The sequence below is a fragment of the Brienomyrus brachyistius genome, chromosome 18 (genome assembly GCF_023856365.1).
Source record: "Brienomyrus brachyistius isolate T26 chromosome 18, BBRACH_0.4, whole genome shotgun sequence".
NCBI classification, from domain to species: Eukaryota; Metazoa; Chordata; class Actinopteri; order Osteoglossiformes; family Mormyridae; genus Brienomyrus; species Brienomyrus brachyistius.
The window spans coordinates 8,564,058-8,588,032 of NC_064550.1; the positions used below are offsets into that span (position 1 = coordinate 8,564,058).

General features: G+C 42.4%; 1 protein-coding gene and 1 long non-coding RNA gene across 2 annotated transcripts; one reads left to right on the forward strand and one right to left on the reverse strand.

Annotated features, from left to right (window-relative positions):
- The first annotated feature begins 218 nt into the window (after positions 1-218).
- LOC125713476 (suppressor of tumorigenicity 14 protein-like) lies at positions 219-22,764 on the forward strand. Its single transcript, XM_048984646.1, has 19 exons — positions 219-710; positions 7,483-7,636; positions 8,570-8,700; positions 9,288-9,358; positions 10,442-10,608; positions 12,361-12,396; positions 12,495-12,729; positions 13,471-13,610; positions 14,081-14,178; positions 14,265-14,374; positions 14,623-14,756; positions 14,881-14,985; positions 15,628-15,738; positions 15,846-15,965; positions 16,064-16,180; positions 18,070-18,253; positions 19,025-19,296; positions 19,864-20,000; positions 20,130-22,764. Exons 1-19 carry the CDS (start codon positions 666-668, stop codon positions 20,289-20,291), a joined length of 2,529 nt encoding a protein of 842 aa, XP_048840603.1. The 5' UTR covers positions 219-665; the 3' UTR covers positions 20,292-22,764.
- LOC125713479 (uncharacterized) lies at positions 16,274-16,705 on the reverse strand. The gene is made up of 3 exons (XR_007383604.1): positions 16,584-16,705; positions 16,424-16,503; positions 16,274-16,346 (listed from the first exon to the last, which is right to left on the reverse strand). It is a non-coding gene; the product is annotated as an uncharacterized LOC125713479 (long non-coding RNA).
- Positions 22,765-23,975: the final 1,211 nt, after the last annotated feature.

Consider the following 23,975-nt stretch of genomic DNA (forward strand, 5'->3'; position numbering starts at 1 on the left):
CTTGATTTATTACGCGATAGAGTAGTCAGACAATAAACTTTAAAGTGTAACTATTAGAAGGCCATAACACTGAGATGTTGTTCATTCGCAGTTAACTAAATATTGTATTTAAAATGTATTTATTTATTTCTATTAGCTGTATTCTATAAATCAGTGCAATGTTTGCCATATTTAATTAAATTAAAATATCATTTCGTTTTGTCACAGGAAGTAACTGGTTGGTATCGAGAGAGAGAGAGAGACACGCCCGACGAAAGTCAGTCTGCGGGAAGGTTTCTTTCTCCTCATCTGTTTTCGCGGATCCGACGCGGTGGACGCTGCGTTTTTGTTCTTTAGATTGATCAGTATCTTATTTCAGAATATGTTCATGAAGATCTCCTTTCTGGTTTTATTTTCTCCGGTCCGGATAATATTTTTTTGAAAATTTCATTTGTTTTCCCCCGTGGACTTTTTTTGTGTACTGTACCTGTCCTGCAAGCCACATGTAGTCGAATAAATAAACCGCAAACCTGTACCTAAACATTAGGGCCGGGACTCGGGACTTATCTACGGTTCAGTACAATTCAGAGAAAGAAAACATCGCTTCATTCAAAAAGCAAGAGGACTTCATCTATTTTCTATTTTATCTGTAATTTTCCGCTCCTTTAGTTTATACACCATTTAACATGGATCCACTGGAGTCTGGAATGCGATATAGTCCCAGGTGTCCGGTATGACTTTTAAAATCTTTATATTTTGTGTCGTTTTGTCTATTACTTAACGTTGCCAGGTCCAGTCATGTTGTGATGCGTAGTCCTAGGGGTATATTTGCTAACAGTAAGGCACCTGTAACCTCAGAGTACGATTGTTTTATTGCCTTTGCCCATTACCTTTGCGTTTGTGCAGAACTTTGAAAGTTTGGCGCACACATGTTTAGGCTTCTGAATAAACCGTGTGTTTTATTTTGCATCGATTTTTAAAAATTCTTATGGACACATTGACGATGAATTGTAACTTGTCTTTATAATAGTAAACTAACGCACCAGCCGAGTAAGTATTCAGTGTTAAATGCCTACTAACAATGATTAAACAGTTTTGGATTATAGTTTCAACGGGTGCAAAAAATATGTATGAACTACGACTTTAGTGCTCCTCTGAATGTCTTAGGGGTGTGTCACGAGGAGGTGATTGTTAGGAGACACTTATGGTTGATTTCCGATTTGTGTTCAAGGAAAATCCTTCACATTGTTTTCTCCGGCCTAGTATGAAGAGGTTACACAGTAATGAATGTCTTTCCGGCTTGGGGAGGGGGCTGTTTTCCATATTCGTATGAGCTGTTGGCTGGGACTTCCTTACCCTGTGGATGTGCAGGTGCCTTCTAGGTCCCCAAACCTGTGACGTCATGAGTGACGCGCGGCTCCTATTGTCAGTTTGTTTCACTCTTGAAATTTTCGCTGTCTGACGAATGACGCTGTTAATCTGAATAGTTACAACATATGAAAACTACCAACATCTTCACAGTTTTCTCTGGCCACCTTTTGCTCAAACTGTTTTACGTGAACTTGTGCTGAGCTTTACATGTGCGGATTTACCCTTTTAAACTTTTGATCGCCTTCCCATCTAAAGGTCATTTATTTGTGGGATTAAGTCTTTTACTGTGTTGTCTTGGTTGTTATCTAATGTGGTGCAGTTTCACACCAAGGCCATTTTAAGACATTTTGTAGTAGTTGTTCATGGAGTTTGCCGGATTTATGCTGTTCTGGATGTCGGATGAGAGACATTGTTGCCCCAGTGTCGAAAAGCTCAGAATTTCTTGTTAAATGTTTTATGACACTTGGGTTGAACCAGATGATGCTCTCTAACTTTATTTAACACATACACAGTAAACAGACAATTCTGCTATGCAATGAAAATCATACTCTGTCTTGCCTCTAAACAATATACCTCCAATGCAGATTAAGGAGGAGGGCACAGAGACATCTACCACAGTTCACACCATCTCGAACATCTTGAGTGAAGATCGACATTTTGGTGCAATCTTCACCGGGATTTTACTTCAGATGCAGTCAAGCTTTATCCTGAGTCATTTCCTCAGGAGACTATACACATTCTCCAATATATATCTAAAATTATTTCTTGATATGTCCAGAAATTTCAAGTATGGTAAGTGTAGAAGGTATTTTGCTGGACCTCAGAGTGAGTTAGATTAGATTAGATTAGATTAGGGGACCTTCTTTGTGACTCACAGCTTGTCATTGGCAGTTTCACCCAGCTCACTGCAAGTATTTTACCATCATTTGGAACAGGGGCACCACCCCCAGAAACTCTGATTAAACTATACGGCTGATCCTGAAACACAACATGTAACGGTAATGAGGTACTCTGAAGAAGTAAAAAAATAAAGGAATGCAATGCAGAGATTGGGGAACTCTTGAAATAGATTACACGCAGTTACCTTCCATAGCATTCCCGGGAAACAGAGTTAAAACACTTGAAACAGTTGTGGATTCCTCTGTTTGAGCGAAGGCTTGTAGATGGACGAATGTAGTTATAATACACGTCAACACACATTGACAGAAAAACGATGACCACAGAATGTAATAAGGTGCAGGGAAATTCTGACGGTGCATTAATTATGGTACTTTAAGTTAAAAAGAAATCATTACTATAATAAATTTTGTTTAAGGTATAAATAAGGCAATTTATGAGTCGATTTTGATGATGGTTTGCACACTCAATAGCAGTGAAGGAATATGCTTTGCTAATCTTGCACCTGTTGAATCTGAACCCTGAAACAAGCTCCTCTCATAAAGAGGCATTATCAGGGATCACTGTTGCAACTGACAGTTTCCGTGCCTTGAGCAAAGACCATAGGCTTTCCTTCCATTTGGGTCTTTGAATATATTCCTTGAAGTATCGAGATAAGCAGGAGCTGACAGTGACAACAAGACAAAATAAGGGCAATTCTGTACTGGCTTAACTGGCTTTAACCTGTGGGTGGTGGGAGAGGGAGGTATGCAGGCAGAAAAACCTGTGGCTGCACATAGAGATGAGATAATACATCTCGGCCACTCAGACTCTGTGCTGACATGTTGGTTGTTTGAAGAGCTCAGTTTAAAAACAACTGCGGTATTTTATGTAAGGTTTTCTAGGAATGGTGACGCTTATCTTTTAAGGGAAAAGGTCACATGGTGGTTTTCCACGATTATTTTAGATTTATTTTAGTTATATTAATAATTGTGAGAAGAGACGTTTTCCCCCATTCTGTACCATCCCTAAAAACGGGACCTCTTGTTAATTATAATCTCTGCTGTTTTTGTTGCGAGTCAGGTGCTTTTATTCAAAGGGAGGTGCAGAGCTTAGAGGAATATTAGGGTGTCGTGAGGTTAAGTACCTCGTTTGCTGTATCTTACAAGGTACAGGTTGGTGTGTATGTTATGCTTTCTATTCTTAAGAGAGGCCGACCCGACTGGAATTCCTGTACTGGGAGGGAACACCCGTCGTCTCCGATGGAAAACTTTTGTCAGTAAACCTGTGTGCGTAGAGAACGTACAGGTTTGCTAGAATTCTTTGCTTGCTGTACTTCAGATTTCTGCAAGCCTCAATTGCTGTGTTCTACTGTAGGTTTTGGTTTTTTCTATAGCTGTTATTCAGTACTCTCTTGTAATACTTTCCTGAGAGCGATAACAGCGTTAAGGCTTTTATGCATATTGCGTACAGTTCCCTAGCAGGAACGTGGATAAACTGGTATTCTGTACTTTGTCCCTCTGAGTCACAGGTAATTGGAAATGGCACTTTTTTTATATCCACACTGTAATAGTTATGCAATATAGGTCATGGTCTACCTGTAATGTAATTGAACACTACAACAAATTACACTGCTTGAAGTAAACATTTCCTCTGGGTTATTTTTTTATGTAAATGCTAGTTGGTTTTGTCTTATGTAAAGAAACTAGGGCTGTAATGAAGGAAACTCGGAGTCAGTAGGATTATCTTGTGTTGCGATCGTTGTTAGTTTAACCTACTTATAATCGGTTTTTTTATTTACAGCTTATTTAACTGATGCTTTCATCCAAAGGAAGGTACATTTTTTTTTGTGAAAGCAGGGTCAGATTACTGGTTTATGGTCAGGTGTATATTGCAGCTTCTTTTTCAACTATTTCTATTGATCATAAGCAGCAAGGTGACTGAGCGGGGGTTACACCACCAGGTTTTGGGGTTCAGTTCCAGTCTTGCTTTTCTATATCTAGAGTTTGCATGTTCATTTTCACCATGTAGTGCTAGTTTTTTTTTCTCTGGCTGCTTCCTTTTTCTTCCATAGCCCTTCTTTAGTGAGTCATTTATCTAAAGCAGTGTTTCTCAATCTGGTTCTCAGACAGTCCACATTTTTGCTCCCTGCCTGACGGCCCATGTTTTTTCTCCCTCCCAGCTCCCTGCCTGACGGCCCTTTTTTTTTTTTTTGCTCCCTCCCAGCTCCCTGCCTGACAGCCTATGTTTTTGCTCCCTCCCAGCTGCCTGCCTGACAGCCTATGTTTTTGCTCCCTCCCAGCTGCCTGTCTGACAGTCCACACTTTTTGCTCCCTCCCAGGTTCTGGGTAGGAAAGAAAACGTGGACTCTCTGTGGGTCCCCGAGGACCGGGATGGGAAACACTTTTCAAAAGCAACATGAGGTTGAGGCAGCAGGGTCAGCCAGTCCCTGGTGCATTTTGGGTGAAGGGTCTAAAGGGTTCAACGGTACATTGGAGTGGCAGACCATACAAGTTGTCTCTCTGTCCATGCTCGGCAATGGACTAGCATCCCCTCTGGGATGTTCCCTTTTGTTCGGTGATGCCTGCGATAAGTTTGAGAGTCAAACTTAACCTACAACATACTGGATAAGTGTCATTGACATTTAATAATATTATTGTATGTTTGTGCCCTGTGAAGAACTGGCATCCTGTAACATTTACTAAAAATACACTCGATACACTTTGATAACAAATTTACTATATGTTCAGCATTTGAGTACTGTACCTATATTAGCAAGTAAGTGCCATCTCTGATTTAAAGTAACCTCTAACAGTTGTAACAGCAGAGAAAATCCAAGGCATTCTTTCTACAAGGAATATCAAATACTGCTGTTTCATGGGACGAAACAGTTAACTAGCGCATTTAAAGTTAAAGGACGGCCGAGGATTTGTCTACGCCATCACCACACAACCAGTTAATAGGATGTCACACATGCACTCTTACATATTCTTTCCATGTTATAAAGGAAACTTGTTTTGTTTGATTTTATTTTCATTAATAGTTGTTCACTTAACTTTACACTTAACACGAATTTAAAATCTGCAGTTTTTGAAATAAATGGAAAGGGTATAAACCTGTGGTGCGCACGAACTTTTGACTGGTGGGGTATTTATTATCTGTAAAAATAACAGGCAAACCTTAAAATTACCATCTGCTTTTCACCATTGAACAACATTTTGCAGCCATTTTTGTTTTTTGTTATGCAGGTTCCGCATTTTAGAACGACTAATGCAGTCACATAATGTGCCTGTTTTGAGCCACATTCTCCCTGTCTCTTGTAGGAATTGCAGACGGAATTTTCTAGACTTCATATTCCATATTCACTACGTCATACTTTCACATCAGTCCAGTCCTTTCGTTGTATTCTGGCTCTTTTGTGTCCCTTTAAGAAGTCCCTCGCTGCCGGCCATGTGTGGGTGATGTTATCAGTCCTGTTTTTTCAGGTGACACGCTGGGGTGTGTCTGAGTCACAGTGGAGTGGGAAGCTGGCGAGCCAGTTTCTGCTGTTTGCCGTCTCCAGCATTAAACCAGAAACAGAAATAATGAATGAAGCCAAAGCAAATTTTCATGGAAAGGGGAAAAAAAAGAAAACAGTTTCTCAAGATGGAAGGGGCCCTCCTTAGTTTTAACTTCCTTTATCCTTTTAGCGTGTCTTAATTTAACCCTGTCTTTTTGAAATAAAGAACTCCGGGGATGAGTCAGCTAATGCGTATTCCTGCAAACGAGCCATTTCCAGAAGATCACCGATTGGCATTTCACACACAGGTCCCTCATGGGCTTTGTCGTGTTTGAAACATTAGGCTGGGCGTGTGTTTATGACTTATGCTGTTTTGATGATTTTCTGGCATCCAGTCGTGGTTCCCCTTGTTTGTTTGTTTTCTTAATCTCGAATTCGCTGCAACGTTGTTACGTGCTTTGTCCTCAGTGTTTCAGAATTCTTTGTTTAGTGTGATTGAAATACTTCTAAAAATAAGAGCACAGTTAATTAAACTGACTTCCTGTTTCAGTTACGGAAGCGAAATAAACCTTTACCAGGCACTAAGAACAAACTTGTAATATGTGATTCTCAACTAGTAAGGTTTTTTTCCCCCATGTATTAATTACGTAGCATAAATTTACGATATCGGCTACTCAAAATTTTAGCTCAGGATTTTGTTTAGTACTTGGTAATAAATGAAGAGCTGCGTCTCCTGCAAAGCGAGAGATGCCTCTAGAGATGTTTTCAGGTCTCATTTTGATTAATTTTTCCGTATATGAATCCAGTGGTTTATTTGGTATATGCCTGACACTTGATGAGGGCTTGCTAGGCTAGAAAACGGAAGACGCAAAGAAATATGAAAGAAATTAGCTGGATAATTTTGAGCGTGATAGCTTTAACATTTCAAGTCTTTGTACTATCACAAATTCGAATTTATTTCATGGAAGTATATGACCAAGATAATATTTGGGAGGATTTCTTTTTTTCTGAAAAACACAACAATTTTATTGTCATTTTGTGGCCATTTACAGTATATTCATGAGGGTAGTAGAGGTCTAAACAGCGCTGACATTCGTTTTGAGTGAAACAACACCTAGCTTTCTTTTCCCATTGAGTCCAGATAGGACAGTAATCATGACGGATCAATGAAATAGCGGAGCCTTTTCCTTCTCTACGGTGCATCTGAGTAGCATATCCAAAATCCACTGGCCCTCTAGGGAAAATTTTAGAAAACAGGATGTGTATATTATAACATATATTAGATAGTCTTGCATTTGGAAATATTTAGCTATTCTTGGAATTGGTCATGGGAGGTACTGCTATTACCAAATAATATAAGTGGTATTTTTGCTATGAAATACAATTGTTGAATGAGATTCCAGCTACTGAATGTACAGCAGCGTGCAGCAGGTTTCAATATGTTAATATTTGTGTTAAAACACGAACGCTCAACACAACCGCAAAGCCAGCAATATAGAAACCTCTTTAAGTCTGTTTGCATCTGAAGTTGTTTGTGTGTGAGATCGCAAGCCCTAGTGACAGTAAAAACCCAGAAGAGCTGGCAACCCCAACCCTCACATTTCACGGCTTAACTTATATATAAGGTTACAAGACATTGAAAGTGAACCATATAACAACCAAAACAACTGATTACTGCTTTAGATGAAAACATAATGCAGTTTTGTCAGTTTCTGTACTGCCATTTTCTTCAGTGTTAATGCCTCCCCCCCCCACAGGACGACTGGGACACATCCGTCCAGTTCCTGCCTGCCTCTGATTCCAAGGCCCTAGAGAAGAAGGGCTCTGCGAGGAAAGGCGTTTTTGTTGGCCTGGCTGTTTTTCTGCTGGCCGTCGGCGTTATGATAGGCGTCCTAGTGTGGCATTTTCGCTGTGAGTATCTGCCCTTTTCACCAGAGGTAGGGACTTGAGTCACTGACTCGCATCTCGACTCACTCAAGTCACAGATTTGATGAATTGTGACTTAAATCTTTCCATCAGATTTACAGAGTCATATTCCACTTGTACTTGAGGGCAGATGACCTGAGACTTGGACCTGACTTGGACCCTATGACTTAGACTTGATGTTATATGTTAATTTTATAATTTGTGTATATTAATTCTGTGCAGTCTGCATTTTTCAGTTTTTTTTCTTTTTTTTTGTATTACTCTGTCTTAATGAAGTTGTATCACAACACACCCATGTAACATGACTTGGGGAGACTCTGTTGTGGAAGGCACTATATAAAAATATATTGAATTGAACTGAATTTAACATGCAGCTCACGGACATAAAAACTTTATGAGGACAACCATAACAGTGGAGACTCTCTTTTCTCTGCCTACGAAGGACTTAACCTACAACGTACTGTGGTAGTTTTTCGCTGCAACGAATTTTAATCACTGAAAGTAAAAAACTGACATAGGAAGGGAATCAAATTACATGACTCACAGCTTGACTTAGACTTGAGTCACATTGGCTGATTTGTGATTCGACAGCAAAAAATGATGAGAAGCCTTGGGCTTGACTAGGACTTGGGGGCACATGACTTGAGACTTGGACTGCAATTTTTTGACTCGAGACTTGACTCGAACTCACCAAGGAGTGTATTTCTCATCCTTTCTTTTCATCATCCTTTTCTATTCTATTGTAGTTTAGTTTCTGTTTAACTTTCATTCTACCCTTCCAGAGCCCGCAAAATTGTAAACAAATCTGCATTCTTCTCATGAAATGCTCTCAGATTTTTTCAGTGTTTATTATTTTTTTTTATTTTCTGTATTACATGTCCTTCTGTCACCCCCCCCCCCCCCTTTTAATGTGTGAAGACCGACATGCAACAAAGACCAAGTTAATATACAGTGGCTCCATGAGGATCACCAACCGGCCGTTCCTGGACAACTATGAACTTCCTGAAAGTCAAGAGTTCCAGGATCTGGCAGATAAGGTGTTACAGCATGTAAGCAGGGGACCTGGGGCGTTTCACCATTATTATTATTATGGGATGGTCTTCATTAATGGCATAAGTTAGAATGGGCAAAATAAAGTTACTGTAAGTCGCTGGTCTTCAGCTAAGTTAGTCATGAAGCCAAAGGATGTTCTGTCCATGCAGGATATGTGATGTTTTTCATATTCATGTTCTTGTTGTTGTTATTATTATTTTTATTTTTATTATTTTTATTGTTGCTCCTGCTGCCATTGTTAAGTAATTTAGTTTTCACGCTAGGCATTTTGCTGTTAGTGATATTTAGATTAATTGTGTATTTTCTAAAATAACCTGCCCGGTCAAGCACTGGTACTTTTCTGTAAGAGTAATTAATACTGGAATTAATATTACAGTGCCCATATTGGTTTCACATATTTTATGGTACTTGCAGTTATTTTTTTTATACTTAAAAGTAAGGTAGCTGTGCGCCCTGCATGCATTCTTCCTTAATGATGCAGTCAAACTTCCACAGCGTATGTTCAGTCTTCTGTGGTCATATAATCTTCCAGATTCCCGAGCCTCAATATGTGATGTATTGTCTGAATGTCTGTTTATTTCAGCTCAGTGCCGTCTACTCCAAATCATCACAGCTCTCCCCTTATTATGTTAATTCCAAAGTACAAGCCTTCAGGTAATTGTTTTTTTAATGTATGGAATCACTCTGTCACATAGCCTATGGGTTTTTTAATTGCTGTATATCTTGTGAGAAGTTTATTTATTTGCTTCAATTAATCTTAAGTTTAATCGCTCTTCATTCACGTGTAATATTTAACAAAACTCAAGGAGAGATGATTTCAGACTCAATGAAAGGTCTTCTTATTGACTTTCACTCTCATTTTTTCCATATACAGTGATCCCCCGCCTATCGCGGAAGTTCCAGACCCATCAGCGATGGGTGAAAATCCGCAATATAGAAACACCATATAAATAACCATTTTTTTTGTAGTTTAAGGCTTAAGTTGTAGGGCTTAAAACAAAACGAAAAGTTCACAAAAAATTTGCTAACAACAGTTGGACCACAAGCTAGGTATGCGATAGGTAGAGAACTGTGATGCATTGGGGAAAAATCCGCGATATAGCGGAGGCGCAATAGCTGAACCGCGATATAGCGGGGGATCACTGTAGTAAGTAAAATTTAGCTGCTTACCATATGACTTTGTCCAAAGCAACTCGCAGATATCACCCATTTATGCTGATTGCTATCCTTGCTCGAGCAATTCTGATTATGCATATTGAATCTTGATCACATACAAGAGTGGGACCCATACTGTGACCTGAACCAATGACCTTATGGTTACTGATCAGTATGCTTCTGGTATTATGACTGTGCATGTTTTCAAAAAATGTATGAAACATAAGCAAGCACTCAAAGAGCTGCAGTCATTAAATATACTTTATTATTTAAGCGAATATTGCATTAAATTTAAATTACTGTACCAAATAAGAAATGAGTTCTTAGCTTCTTAACTATCACTTAAATATTGTATGTTTTTAAATATTGTTATGGTAAAAACAGTAGTAATTGTAGTAATTGTCTTGATTTCAGTGTTAACATCAACAAAAATCTGAAATTTGATCATAGATACATGCATACATACATTTCAAGGGTGTTTAGACATTTGATATCCACTTACATGAAGTATGCTGTGCATTCATGCCAGTTTTCCAAGTTCCCTGTAAGACTTCTGAACAAACCCTGCACTCTCTGTTGCAGTGAAGGAAATGCACAGAGCGTGATCGCCTACTATTTGTCAGAGTTCTTCGTGCCGAGTGACCAGAAATCCACATCGGATAAAGCCATGTCCAACATGACCCAGCAGGGACCCTTGTCGCGAAAAAGCAACACCCCCTCCTTATATGTTGACGACATCGTGTCCGGAGGTACTGTACTGCTTGCAGCTAGTCTGTGTCTGGGGGGAGTGTGTGATCAAGTCAGTAACGATTATTTGCTGTTGAATATATCAAAGGCTTAAAATCGGAATGGGTCCGGGTACGACTTAGTGTCATACAAAATCGAAACAATAAAAAAATTCTAACGCCGATTAACTGTCAATAGGAATCGTTGCTTGATGACACATATCACATCACATGGCATTAAAGAAATGTAGGCAAATCCAGCCAGTTATACGGTAATCTTTTAAAAACTGGCACAGCAAAGTTGATTGAGTTAGGGGGAGCATGCCGTATACTACTGTTGTGCTGATATGGAAGCGATCAGTAAAGAGAACTTCAGCTGTCGGTAAAGGAAGCGGAAGACCAGTAGCCACGACATCTGTCAAAAAGGAGATGAGGTCCAAAGACGTTTGGTGGTGTGGCAGGACTCTGGCAATTTATAGTCTGGTGCTGTGTATTGTAAACTCTGCCAACTAAACCTGGAAACTGTGAAATTATTTCACTGGAAGCGCTGCCATCCAGTGAAACACACAGAATGCAAGCACTTACACAGTCAGAGACACCAGTTACTGGGCTTTCCACTTTCAGTATGAAAAGAATATGGGTCTAATAACATCTCATATTAATTCAAGACAGGACACAACATTTTTATTTTTCACATTAGGATGGATGGCAACTCTACTACCATATCAAACCCGTTCCATGGAACTAGCAGCTAGAGAGTAAGAAAAAACTCGGCAACGAGCCGTATTGTCGGCATTTTCTAGCGTTACACCCCATGATAGAAAAATTGTCATCTTTTGTATGATTTATTTATTAATATTAGATTTGACGTGCAGTACAGTTCAATTTCCTGCTCTGAATCTGTAAGGGGAATCCTAAGGGAATTGTGAATAAATGAAGGAGTGAATGAATGAACGGTTGCATTTATATAGTGCTTTTCTCAACACCAAAAGCGCTTAACAGGAGCATTGGGGAGCTACTTCTACCACCCCCCACTGTGTAGCCCCCACCTGGATGATGTGACAGTAGCCATTCTGCACCATGACACTCACCACACTGTAGCTACGGTGGTGATGGAGAAGGAGAGAATTCACCAATTAAATATAGGGGATGATTAGGAGGACAGACCTGATAGGGCCACAGTGGGCAATTTCAGCCAGAACCCTAACCCTAAGATGGCCAGGGAACTTTTATAACCTTAGATAGTCAGGTGCTCGGTTTTACATCTCATCCAAAGGACGGCACCATTTTTATAGCAGAGTGTCCCCATCTCTGCACTGGGCCATTGGGACCCACACAGACCACAGGATGGGCTAACCTGCTGGACACACGGACACCTTACACCAGCAACTCTTTAATTGTAAGAAAAAATGGAGCCTTGAATTAAAGAAATGATCACTCGACTTATCGAAATCGATAAAATATCGGCCAGCCCTAGGTAGGGAACTTATCATCACGCTTGTATTGGCACCACCAGGTTTAAACATCTGAATCATCTCGTTTTAAAGGATACAAATTATATTTATGCTTCCTAGTAGAGTATGGTATATAGGACCCTTTTGGATTATTCTTACTTTTATGCCACATCATAATTTCATAAGAATAATATAATCAATGCGTAAATAAATTTAAAGGTGGTATAAACTATATATAACAGATATGTAGCATGTAAAAGTGACTGCTTACCATAACCACAAAGACACTTTGTTTAACCAGTGTGCTGACATTCTCTTTTAGCTGTGGACTCACGCATGTTGCGGCCATCACTAGCAGGTGAGTCCCTCGGAAATTCTCCCTCACTAGTGTAATCAGCTTTGTGGTGCCCCTGTGACATTCCTCCCCCGCCCCCTGCCTGTGTGCCCGTCGCCCAGTCCGGCAGTCCTTCGCCCTCCACTGCCGGGATGGTTCAGCAGACACCTTGCAGTCTCCAGGCTTCCCCAACTCGCCATACAGCCCCAACACCTACACCGAGTGGCTGCTACGTGCCGACCCGGGCCACCGAGTCAAGCTGCACTTCGACACCTTTAACCTGGAGAATGACTGTGGGAAGGACTTCATCCGGGTGTACGATTCCCTGGTTGCCCTCGAACAGAAGATTATGGCAGAGTGAGTCCAGCTTGCTTCCAGTGGTTTGAATTAGGGGTTACCAACGTTTTGATGTCCGCAGGCCAGTTACCAGCACAACTTTACCAGTAAAATTTGCCCAAGCAATGCTATTCTTTATTTTTTTTTATAATAGTGTTCTTCTTTATTATTATTAGTATTTTTAGGATTTTTTAAAAAATTTTTTTAGGATTTTTTTAATTTTAGTATTGTGTCGTTTAGTTGAGCGTGCCAGTTACTGATATGAGAGCTTTTACTGTAGGGTGTAAACTCCATCTCCAGCTTTCCGTGGCATGATGGAATACTGGTCACGGATTGGTATCCAGCTTTGGGAACCCTTAGTCTTTAACCCTTAGTCTCCAAGTATTTAGTGTGCAGTCAGCTGACAGATTAGTCTGTCTTATGTACTACACAGCAGTGCTTCCCAGTCTGGTCTTTGGGGATCCCCAGATAGTCCATGTTTTTGCTCCCTCCCAGTTTGTGGAAAGGAGCAAAAATGTGGGGTATCTGTCAGGAAGCTGGGAGGGAGCAAAAACATGGACTATCTGGGGGTCCCCAAGGACTGGGTTGAGAAACGCAACTTTCAACATGCAAATGTAAGATAGGCTTTCAGCTTTGTTGAAGCAAACTTTTTCTGGTTTTTATCCTTGACAAAATCTTAATGATTTACCTGTTGGCCCTATTATATGGGTACCCAAGTCTGCCCTGCAAGCCCTTAATGTTTTATCTTTTTGTTTCTGTTAGGAAATGTGGGATTTATCCACCTAATGAGCCCTTGTCCTTCGTTTCCTCGGGGAACGTCATGCTGCTTACTTTGGTCACCAACGAAGAGAAGAACTTCCCTGGATTCAGAGCACGTGTCACGCAGATACCTCAGAAAATAGGTACTGAGGCAACAGACCAGGAAACCATGTGTGTTTCCCAATATGTAGAATGCAAAGATCATATTTGAGATGTTAGCAAGAGCAGTCTTGCTAACTTGCCTTCCAAAAACAAACTTGGGCCGCAATGAATCATGGGATTTGTCTCATTGGCAAGGAAGCTATCAGAACAGTCAAGTACGGATACTGATAAACACCCCATGACTGAAGAATGGGAAGAACTGTGGGAACTCTTCAGATAGGATGTCAGTCCATTGCAGGACCTACATACGCACACAGACGGTTTTGAGATGGCAGTTTACATGACTGCATGTCATGCACTTTCGGAAGAATCCTGATCAGGAAAACCCACACAACAGAGGGTTGATGTTCAAACTCTACCCATGCAAAGCAGGGATTATTGATACAGTCTATTAGGTGTAAGATATAGTCACAGATCAGTAGTTGTATGATCCGTTTCTTTTTCTACACAGAGTGTGGTGGAGCACTGACGGGGCTTAAGGGTACCTTCACGTCTCCGGATTTCCCATCTTACTACCCACCACTGGTCCAGTGTGTGTGGAACATACAGGTGACTGTTTTGCTCTTTCCAGACAAGCTACCAGTCATAATCACGATTAAAGAAGCACCAATAACTTTCTCTGTCGTCTTCCTCAGGTCCCGACAGGGAAATTTGTCAAGGTGCAATTCAAAAAGTTCTTAATGTCTGAGCCAGGACAAAGTGCCAGTGTTTGCCGTAAGGACTACGTTCAGGCTGACACAACCAAGTAAGTCAGTCTCTCCTGCTGAAGTAATATTCTATAACCCCTGATAGTATTTAGTCATGTGCGTGAGGGAATTATTGATGAATGAATGATTCTTTTTCACATAACACATTTATTTTATATGAATTCTAAGGAGCACTACTGTTGCATATCACCATTTTAGAAGATGTCTGTGTTGTGAACTGAGGGAAATCATTCAAAAGAGAAACTGTGTGAAAGAGTTCTGAAAGAGAAGTCCTCCTGGCTTTCAGATTATGTGGAGAACGATCTCCAAGCACCGTGGTGTCCGTCAAGTCCAACAAGATGGAAGTCATCTTTAACTCGGACATGTCTTACGTGGACCGTGGCTTCTCTGCCGAGTTCCAGGCCTACGAGCCCAGTGACCGTAAGTCCGAAGCCCTGACATGAATGTTCTTGTGAAGTAATGCTAAGTACATACCAGTGGAACCTCTTTAGAGAACATGGTCTATGGCCTTCTGTGAAGTGCCGGCCCTCCCTCCTATCTGCAGCCTGCCCCGGAAATTTCCAGTGCAAAAATGACATGTGCATTAATCCCACCCTGAAATGCGATGGCTGGAATGACTGCGGCGACAACAGTGACGAGAAGAACTGTGGTAAGTATGAGTCATTTGCCTTCTGCAGGCTCATATATAGGGATGAGGCACTTAGCCAGCATCTGTCTGTCTGTCTCCATCTGTCCTGTCTATTTTTCTGTCTGTCTCTGTCTATCGCCATCCTGTCCAACTCTCTGTCTGTCTGTCTGTCTGCCAGCCATTCTCTGTCTGTCTCAGAGTTAGTCCAGTCCAGTCATTAATAGGGATTTACAACACTCAATCTGTGGCCAGTATTCCACTGGTTAGCTGTTTTGTGTGGGGGGGGAGTTGATTGATTTCCAAAAATAAACTATATTTTCAATATTCAGATTAAACGTATTGCTGACTGATCTGCCAGCACCTACCCACCCCCAGTCGCTTTACCTGTCCTTGAAATTTCCATGTGGCATAAACCGCTCCATGGACATCGAAGGGTTGGAAATTCCTAGTCTATCACACTGGCAGATAGTTATTTTTATAATGCTGCTGGAAAACAAAAATTCCCCCAAGGAGTCTCCTCAGTAGAGTTCATAATTAAAGCTGAATGCATCCCCCATCTCGTTTCATATTTTTTCACCGATCTTCTTTCGGTGTCTTTCTCTCGTCTGCTTTTTCCTTTTCCTCAATCGGTGTGTGCTGTCTGACCGGGGTCCCACTTTACAGTGGAATGCAGCGAGAAGCAAATCAAGTGTAAAAACGGTTTCTGCAAGCCCAAGTTCTGGCAGTGCGATGGCGTGGACGACTGCGGGGACATGAGCGACGAAGAATCCTGCGGTAAGGCCCAAGAGGCAGACATGAGACCGCAATCGCAATGCCCGGGCAGGATTCAGGTGAAGGTTTGGTAGCCATTTAAAGCGCTCTGCCCCTTTTCACCTCTACAGGACAGTGCAAATCTAAGACGGAATTCTTGTGCAACAATGGAAAATGCATCCCTGAGAACAAAAAATGTAACGGTCAGGATGACTGCGGCGATGGCTCGGACGAGAAGGGCTGTACCAGAGGTAAAGAATGACCTATCCGGTTAGCAAGCATGGCTTCGCGCGACTGGATCTACACATGTGTGACCCCCAGCTCTGCTCTCTGCTCTGTCCAACAACAGTGGTGGCATGCACCGACACGTCCTACAGGTGCAAGAACAGCCAGTGCCTCAGCAAGGCGAATCCCGAATGCGACGGCGAGAAGGACTGTGATGACGGCTCTGATGAAGCCGACTGTGGTAAACCTACCGGCCGCCCCGTCTCACACTGGGAACTGAACTCAGTCTGCCCGATTAACTGGCAGCTGTAACCAGGTGTGGTAAACCTCACAGCCGCCCCGTCTCACACTGGGAACTGAACTCGGTCTGTCCGATTAACTGGCAGCTGTAACCAGCTGTGGTAAACCTCACAGCCCCATCTCATGCTGGGAACTGAACTCAGTCTGCCCGATTAACTGGCAGCTGTAACCAGGTGTGGTAAACCTCACAGCCGCCCCGTCTCACACTGGGAACTGAACTCAGTCTGCCCGATTAACTGGCAGCTGTAACCAGGTGTGGTAAACCTCACAGCCGCCCCGTCTCACACTGGGAACTGAACTCGGTCTGTCCGATTAACTGGCAGCTGTAACCAGCTGTGGTAAACCTCACAGCCGCCCCGTCTCACACTGGGAACTGAACTCAGTCTGCCCGATTAACTGGCAGCTGTAACCAGGTGTGGTAAACCTCACAGTCGCCCCGTCTCACGCTGGGAACTGAACTCAGTCTGCCCGATTAACTGGCAGCTGTAACTACATTTACATTTACAGCATTTGGCAGACGCCCTTAGCCAGAGCGACTTACATAAGTGCTTTAAGACTCTGCAATGAATTTTCCGATACTAGCTCAATAAAGACCCAGGCTATGAATACCATGAATACTCAGTTGGGAAAGTGCAATTTTTTATTTATTTTTTTTTTTTAAATAAGAAAAAGAGCTCAGGGTAAGGTGCCAGAAGTACTACTTCAGATATTTCTGAAAAAGGAATGTTTTAAGTTGTCGCTTGAAGACATTAAAGGATTCAGCTGTTCGGACATCTAGGGGGAGTTCATTCCACCAACTAGGTGCCAGGACAGAGAACAGCCAAGATGTGTGTCTTCCTTGTGCCTTGAGGGGTGGTGGGACCAGTCGAGCAGTGCTGGAGGATCGGAGAGATCGTGGTGCAGTGCGGGGTGTGATGAGGTGTTTTAGGTAGGATGGTGCCAGATCATTTTTGGTTTGTATGCGAGCATCAGTGTTTTGAATCTGATGCGGGAGAGAGGAGAGTGGAGAGAGTGCAGCAAAGGAGAGGTGTGGGAGAACTTGGGAAGGTTGAAAATAAGTCGAGCAGCTGCATTCTGAATCAGTTGGAGGGGACAAATGGCGCGCAGTGGTAAAGCCGCTAGAAGCGAGTTGCAGTAGTCAAGGCGTGAGATGACGAGGGACTGGACGAGTATCTGGGTAGCCTGAGTGGAAAGAAATAGACGTATCATCCTGATGTTAAAGAGGAGAAACCGACAAGAGCGAGAAAGACTGGCGATATGTGAGGAAAAGGAAAACCGATCGTCCATGGTAACTCCAAGGTTGCGAGCGTTTTAGTTGGTGAGTTGGTGGTCGTCCAAGATGAGATGTCTGCCAAGCATGCGGAGATCTTAGAGGAGACATGAGTGTCTGAGGGAGGGAAAGAGAGGATGAGTTGAGTGTCATCAGCATAGCAGTGGTAGGAGAAGCCATGTGAGGATATGACCTCGCCAAGAGTGTATAACTGACTGTGGTAAACCTGATGGCTGCCCCATTGAAGGAGGTCACCATCATGGGCGGAGTTTGGAGGGGAGCGCAGTCACTGCACCTGCCAGTCGAAATTGCAATTAATTGGCAAGACCAGCATTACACATGTTCTGCGCTGGCACTGTGCATAAGCGTTTTTTTTGGTGCCCTATAGGTAGACAAAATAATGTGAGCATCATATATGTGCGTTGGCACTCAAGGTAAGCAGGCTGCAAGTGTAAATGTCAAACTCTGCTTATGGTCACCTCCTCCTTAATGCAGAAGCCCCTGCCCAGTTTGTATATTTGTGTGTGCCATGTATGCCTGATCGCCCTCCCGCTCCACAGAGTGTGGCGTCCGGCCCTACAAGAGCTCGCGCATCGTGGGGGGGCAGGCAGCTGTGGAGGGCGAGTGGCCCTGGCAGGTCAGTCTGCACATCAAAAATATGGGACACGTCTGTGGAGCGTCAGTCATCAACAACCGCTGGCTGGTCACTGCCGCACACTGCGTGCAGGATGACAAAGACGTCAAGTACGTACCCTGTCATTACCAGATACATGCACCCTCAGACAGAACACATGTTTACTCCCTCCCAGCTACCAGCCAGTAACACTGAATATCTAGTAAAAGTATAGTCTCTTGCTTTAACTTTTACATTATACTTCAAAGGACACTCTCACTCCAGCGTGCATTGTTGTCGGGTGTATGAAATTTGATTGTTAATACACACACTAGTTAGAAAATGAATTTTTTTATTACCGTTATTTTCGAATGCTTGCTAAAAAAGGTACTGTACCATTCAATAGTCTGGACACACCTGCTTTTAATCCATTTGTCTCTGTTTTCACTATGTTATTCATACCTTGAGGCAAATGAAGTAATATATATCACATATTGTGATCACCAAGAGAAGTGTTCAACATCTCAAGTTTTAGACTCTTGGGGACAAATTGGCTTCCTCGCTCTTACTTTTTGATCCAACTCATCCCAAACCAGCTCTATAGCGTTTAGGTCAGGGGGGGATTGTGGGGGCCAGGTCATCTGTCACAGCACTCCATCTCGTTTCCTTGTTCACAAGATATTACTTCCTACTTAACCTCGAGGTGAGTTTAAGGTGTTGAAAAGCAACTGATTTTCAGTAGGTGTGTCCAGACTATTCATTGGTAAAGCAGTCGCCAAACAAGGAGGGGCTGTTCTGCATTTCCATTAAATTAAACTAAGCACCGAAAAGACTTTAGGCCAAGTTTTAAAAGATCCAGTGGAGAGTCAGTGAGGATTTTGCTCCCGTGTGTGTGACCACAGGTACTCCCAGCCCCAGCACTGGGAGGCCTACCTGGGGCTGCACGTCCAGGGTAAGATAACTGACAAATCCGCGAAGAGGAACCTGAAGCGGATCATCCCGCACGCCTTCTACAACGAGTACACCTACGACAACGACATCGCGCTCATGGAGCTGGACAGTCCGGTGACCCTCAGCCAGAGCATCTGGCCTATCTGCCTGCCCTCGGAGACGCACGAATTCGAGGTTGGCAGCAGCGTCTGGATCACCGGCTGGGGTGCCATGAGAGAGGGGGGTGAGTTTGACCCCTGTGTGTATCTATGTGTGGGGGAATTGGCACGAAACGCAAGAGTTAGCTGATTATAATAGACTCTATTACAACATTATCCATTTGACTGCAGAAGGAATTGTTTACACCTTGCTTTTCGCAAGCAAGCCCACTGTCTCTTTTTCTATAATGTTAGCATGTCCAGGGGGCGGGGTTTGGGCAGCCAGTTGGCCTTGGACCCCCAGAGGTTTATTTTCCCTCCCTACTTGGGAGTTTTTGGTTCCTCTCCTCTGTTGTCATCTGATTTTTTCTTTCTTTCTCTCGTCCTTTTTCCCTGTTTCTGTGTTTTTCTTCATGATGTTGTAATGAATCACAACAGACCCATGTAAAGAGCCTTGTGAAAGGCGCTATATAAAAATTAATTGAATCGTTTTACCTTTTTATTACTTTATTATAAATTAAATTTATTTGCATTATTTGAGGAAGCTTATGTATTACTTGCTTTGGACAGGAATGTATGCCTCTGTTACTCTCTCCTGCTGTGATTTTTAAGGACCGCAGTCGATGTTGATTAACCTGCTGTGTGCCACTCAGCCTCCAGCGCCTCGACCTTGCAGAAGGCCGAAGTCCGGATCATCAACCAGACTGTGTGCAACCAGCTGATGAGCAACCAGATCACTTCGCGGATGCTGTGCGCCGGCGTGCTGAGCGGGGGGGTGGATGCCTGCCAGGTAGGGCTGTTCACCATCAGCGTGCGCCTCTGCCTCTAATGATTGGCTGATCTGGCCCCTGGGCTCACTAACGGGCCCACGAATCTGTGTATTAGTCCATAGTGACGCTTCCCTCCTGCCCCATTCCAGGGAGACTCGGGGGGCCCCATGTCAGCATCTGGTGGCAACAGGCGCATGTTCCTGGCAGGGGTGGTGAGCTGGGGAGACGGCTGCGCCCGCAGGAACAAGCCGGGAATATACACGCGGGTCACGAAATTCCGCAGCTGGATCAAGGAGAAATCGGGAGTATAGCACGAATGACAGACTCGAGCGCGGGGGAGGGAGGGCAGACTGGAGTACCGCCGCCCAAGTGGCTGAATGCAGAACTGCAGCACTTGCGAGGAAACACTCCACCTTTGGACTGTCCACACAACCCAGAAGCAGAGGGGCCTTCAGGAGTCAGCCGTTGCGTCCTAGCTCTACCCCCCCCCCCCCAGCATTGTACACAATAATCCCACACACCGCGATTTCCCTGTTTTTCTCCCTTCTAGTGTGTGTGTGGTGTGTGTGGTGTGTGTGTGTGTGTGTGTGTGTGTTTGTGTGTGTTTGTTTTTTTTTTATTCGAAACCTACCGCATTTGAACAGTGAACTCTTTTTAAGTACTTCACACTGTTTTGTTTATTTTTTATTACTTCATGGTGTAATCGATTAAAGTAATGAAGGTGGGTACACTGATGTACACTCAGTACACTGAGTAATGAAGGTGATCACTTTTTAAATTGTCAGCCAAGTACCCATCCCAAGAGACTTTTAATTAATCACTGATCACTGTTAATAAAGTTCAGGTTATGCAGCTGCAGTTCAGTCTTGTTTCTGAGAGAGTGAAATCAGCTCATTGTGGCAGAGAAGCAATTACCTTCCATGCATATAAGGTAGGGAGGTTCCGCTATGAAATATCATACTTCCTTAGTCATCTTAAGCCATGTTTGTGGTACCTGCCTGAATGTGTGTTTTACTAAATATGCTGGTACTCAAAATAACTTCATGGGTCAGCGCATGAAATACAATGTCTCTCTTTAAAGGAGATGAAGCTGTGACATGAGATTAATCCCTTTTTTTGAAATTCCATGGATTTCATAAATGTCAAAACAGTTTCTGGTATTAATGTTTCATTTAGCGTGCAGTGGTTAAACGTTAAGTTGGTATTTTACACCAAATTGTGCCGCCGGCCAACGTTTCTGTATGGCCAATGAAAGTATACGGTCTAGAAAGAAATAAAAGACGAGAAATAACGTCTACATTATTCAGCTGGTACTGCTACAAGGTGTGGGCCTGTCGCTATGGAAACATCCAGGAGCAGTTACGCAATAGCGGACACAACCCTCAGCCGACTATTGTTTGAGAAATTCTGCTCTCTCTGCCTGTAATTTGATCTCCACGCCAGTGCAAGAAAGGCCTAGTGAGAGAATCGGTGTAATTAAGTGCCATTGTGTCCCAACGATGTGTCCTTAGTGCTCCTTTTCAGTAGCCTGTCACCTTGCAGGCCTCTTGGAACGTCACTCTTCAAGAAAGTTAACTCAATGGCAACCTTTGGCCGAAGGAGCCTTTTTTTATGTGAGCTTTTATTTGTTAAGTAAATTCATTTGTGGATTTTAATGTTTAACTCTTACCAACTCATGTTTGCACCTTTACTGTGATCTGCCTAAGAAGTAAAATTCCTGTTTATGTCTCTTGTGCTTATATTGTATTTATTTTCCCATCTGGTTTTGTGAGTTTTTTTTTTTTTTCAGAACACGATTCACCCATTTCAGGAATATGTCTTTGACTACAGGAATAATCTAGGGTCTAGGGTATTTTTCAGTTCCTTATATTTTGAATCATTTTCTGCTGCTCGAAATTAGACTTTCATCTATAATGCTGTGTAGAGATTCCATTTTGTCGGTCAACAGTTAGTGGTTTACTGTTTAAATATGTATGTTATGTATATCGGTGTTGCTTACGCTTCGCTCTTGCTGGCTGCTTGGCGTCCTTTACAATTCCAGCTCTCCACTTTATATTTTATTTGTTTAAAATAATAACTGAATGTGTTGCTTCAGGTAAGCTTGCTTTGAAGTAGAACTATGGAAGAACGTTCATTATGTTGTGTAGTCTTTGAACACATTGATTCTTAGTGCATAAACAATTAAGCGGGATATTACCGTTTCAACTAATTTAACGTTATGATTTAGACAAAGCATAAAAATAGTTCAAATAGTTTTTAAAATGACTTATACCTAGCCTCTAATACCTCAAATAGCAACTCCATAATTTAGTGACAGCTCCCTAAAAACAGAAAAAAATGTATTATTGCTGTAAAAAAATGGTATGTTATGCAGACAGTGGTGAGGCCAAGGCTTGACAATCACTGATATATAAATGCAGGCATATGTACATCTTTCATTTTCTTTTTTCTTTTTGTGAAATATGTAAATTGTATATCTGTGTTTAATGCTACACTCTCAGTATAGGTTGTGTTTATGTGGAGATGCCTCCATGCTTCCAGAAACCACCGGACATTTGTGAACATCATATCATCAGTTTGTGACAAAAAATAATTGGACAGTAGCCGCCCCAAGTAGATTTATATTTAAAGGATGTTCAGTTTTCATATCTCTTCTTTCTTAATTGCTGTAATTCGTTTTGCATGCTCAGAAGATTAAACTTAACCAGAATGTCCATTTTCTCTGTAGGAGGTAAGTTCAGACCCTTGACTGCATTTTGGAATAAAGATCACCATGCTATGTAACTTTCGGGACAGTCGTTAAATGTCAGAACACCAATAGAGACTAGTTCTCTTCAGGATGTGTACTGCACTAAATCTCCCATGCTTTGGTTATCATAAGGTAGAGTAGGTTTTCAACTAGCACGACCTAATTTTAACACTGGAGCCTGCTATCTCTTTGGATTGTAAGGGCTGGTTTGTCTAATCTCATTCTGTTTGTTTTGTGGTTTAGGATTAAAGCTGTCAGTTCAGTTTTACGGGTACGTTTATGCATATACAGCTGTCCACAGACCTCTTTATTATAAGTGTGTGTGAGTACATATTGTAGAGTATGTCGTAGAACCTGCTACTCCTGTGCTGAGGACGAGGTTGGTGTTCCCACAATGTGCCTTATTTCAGCAGGGTTCTGCAGATGCCAAGATGGTTTGCAGCCCTCTATTTGCATTAGCATAGAGATTTTAAATAAAGATGAAGTGAACTTTCCCTTTGTGAAGTAACTTCGCGCAGTGTGTTGTGGAATATTTTATAACTCTTCCAAAAATAACATAAAACATGGCATATAGCAACCATGTCAAAATACACTGTCAATAGGATTTCGGCCTGTTTTCCATCCATCTTCAATAATTCCTTATCCATTCATCCATTTTCCAAGCCGCTTATCCTACTGGGTCGTGGGGGGTCCAAACCCTATCCCGGAAGCAATGGGCACAAGGCAGGGAACAACCCAGGACGGGGGGCCAGCCTATCGCAGCCTCAGCATGTTTTTGGACTGTGGGGGGGAAACCGGAGTACCCGGAGGAAACCCCACGACGACATGGGGAGAACATGCAAACTCCATACACATGTGACCCAGGCGGAGACTTGAACCCGGGTCCCAGAGGTGTGAGGCAACAGTGCTAACCACTGCACCACCATGCCGCCCCCTAATTCCTTATCATATCTGCTTATTCATTTGCACTCTTGATTATATACCGCAAAGAAAGGATGATGAAGGAAGTGAGTTTAAATTATATCCATAAATTTAATCTGATAAGTATTGAACAGAATAAAATCGCATCAGCTTCACCTACACCATGTCAGTTAATTTACAGGCCAATAAATAGATTTTTTTTTTTAATGTATCAACACCCAGTAGTTAAAAATGATGGAAATCTTCTAGCATTAACAGTTCGGTAGCTGCTGATGAAAATCACGAAATGGGCACTTCAAGCACTAGATGCTGTCCCAGTTAACTT

What these genes read in the sequence shown, in the direction of transcription:
- LOC125713476 (XM_048984646.1), top strand. Translation starts at nt 666, where the DNA reads ATGGATCCACTGGAGTCTGGAATGCGATATAGTCCCAGGTGTCCG. An exon ending in GTTGCGGCCATCACTAGCAG is followed by an intron (nt 12,397 to 12,494) that starts GTGAGTCCCTCG and finishes CCCGTCGCCCAG; the next exon opens with TCCGGCAGTCCTTCGCCCTC. An exon ending in CGAGAAGGGCTGTACCAGAG is followed by an intron (nt 15,966 to 16,063) that starts GTAAAGAATGAC and finishes GTCCAACAACAG; the next exon opens with TGGTGGCATGCACCGACACG.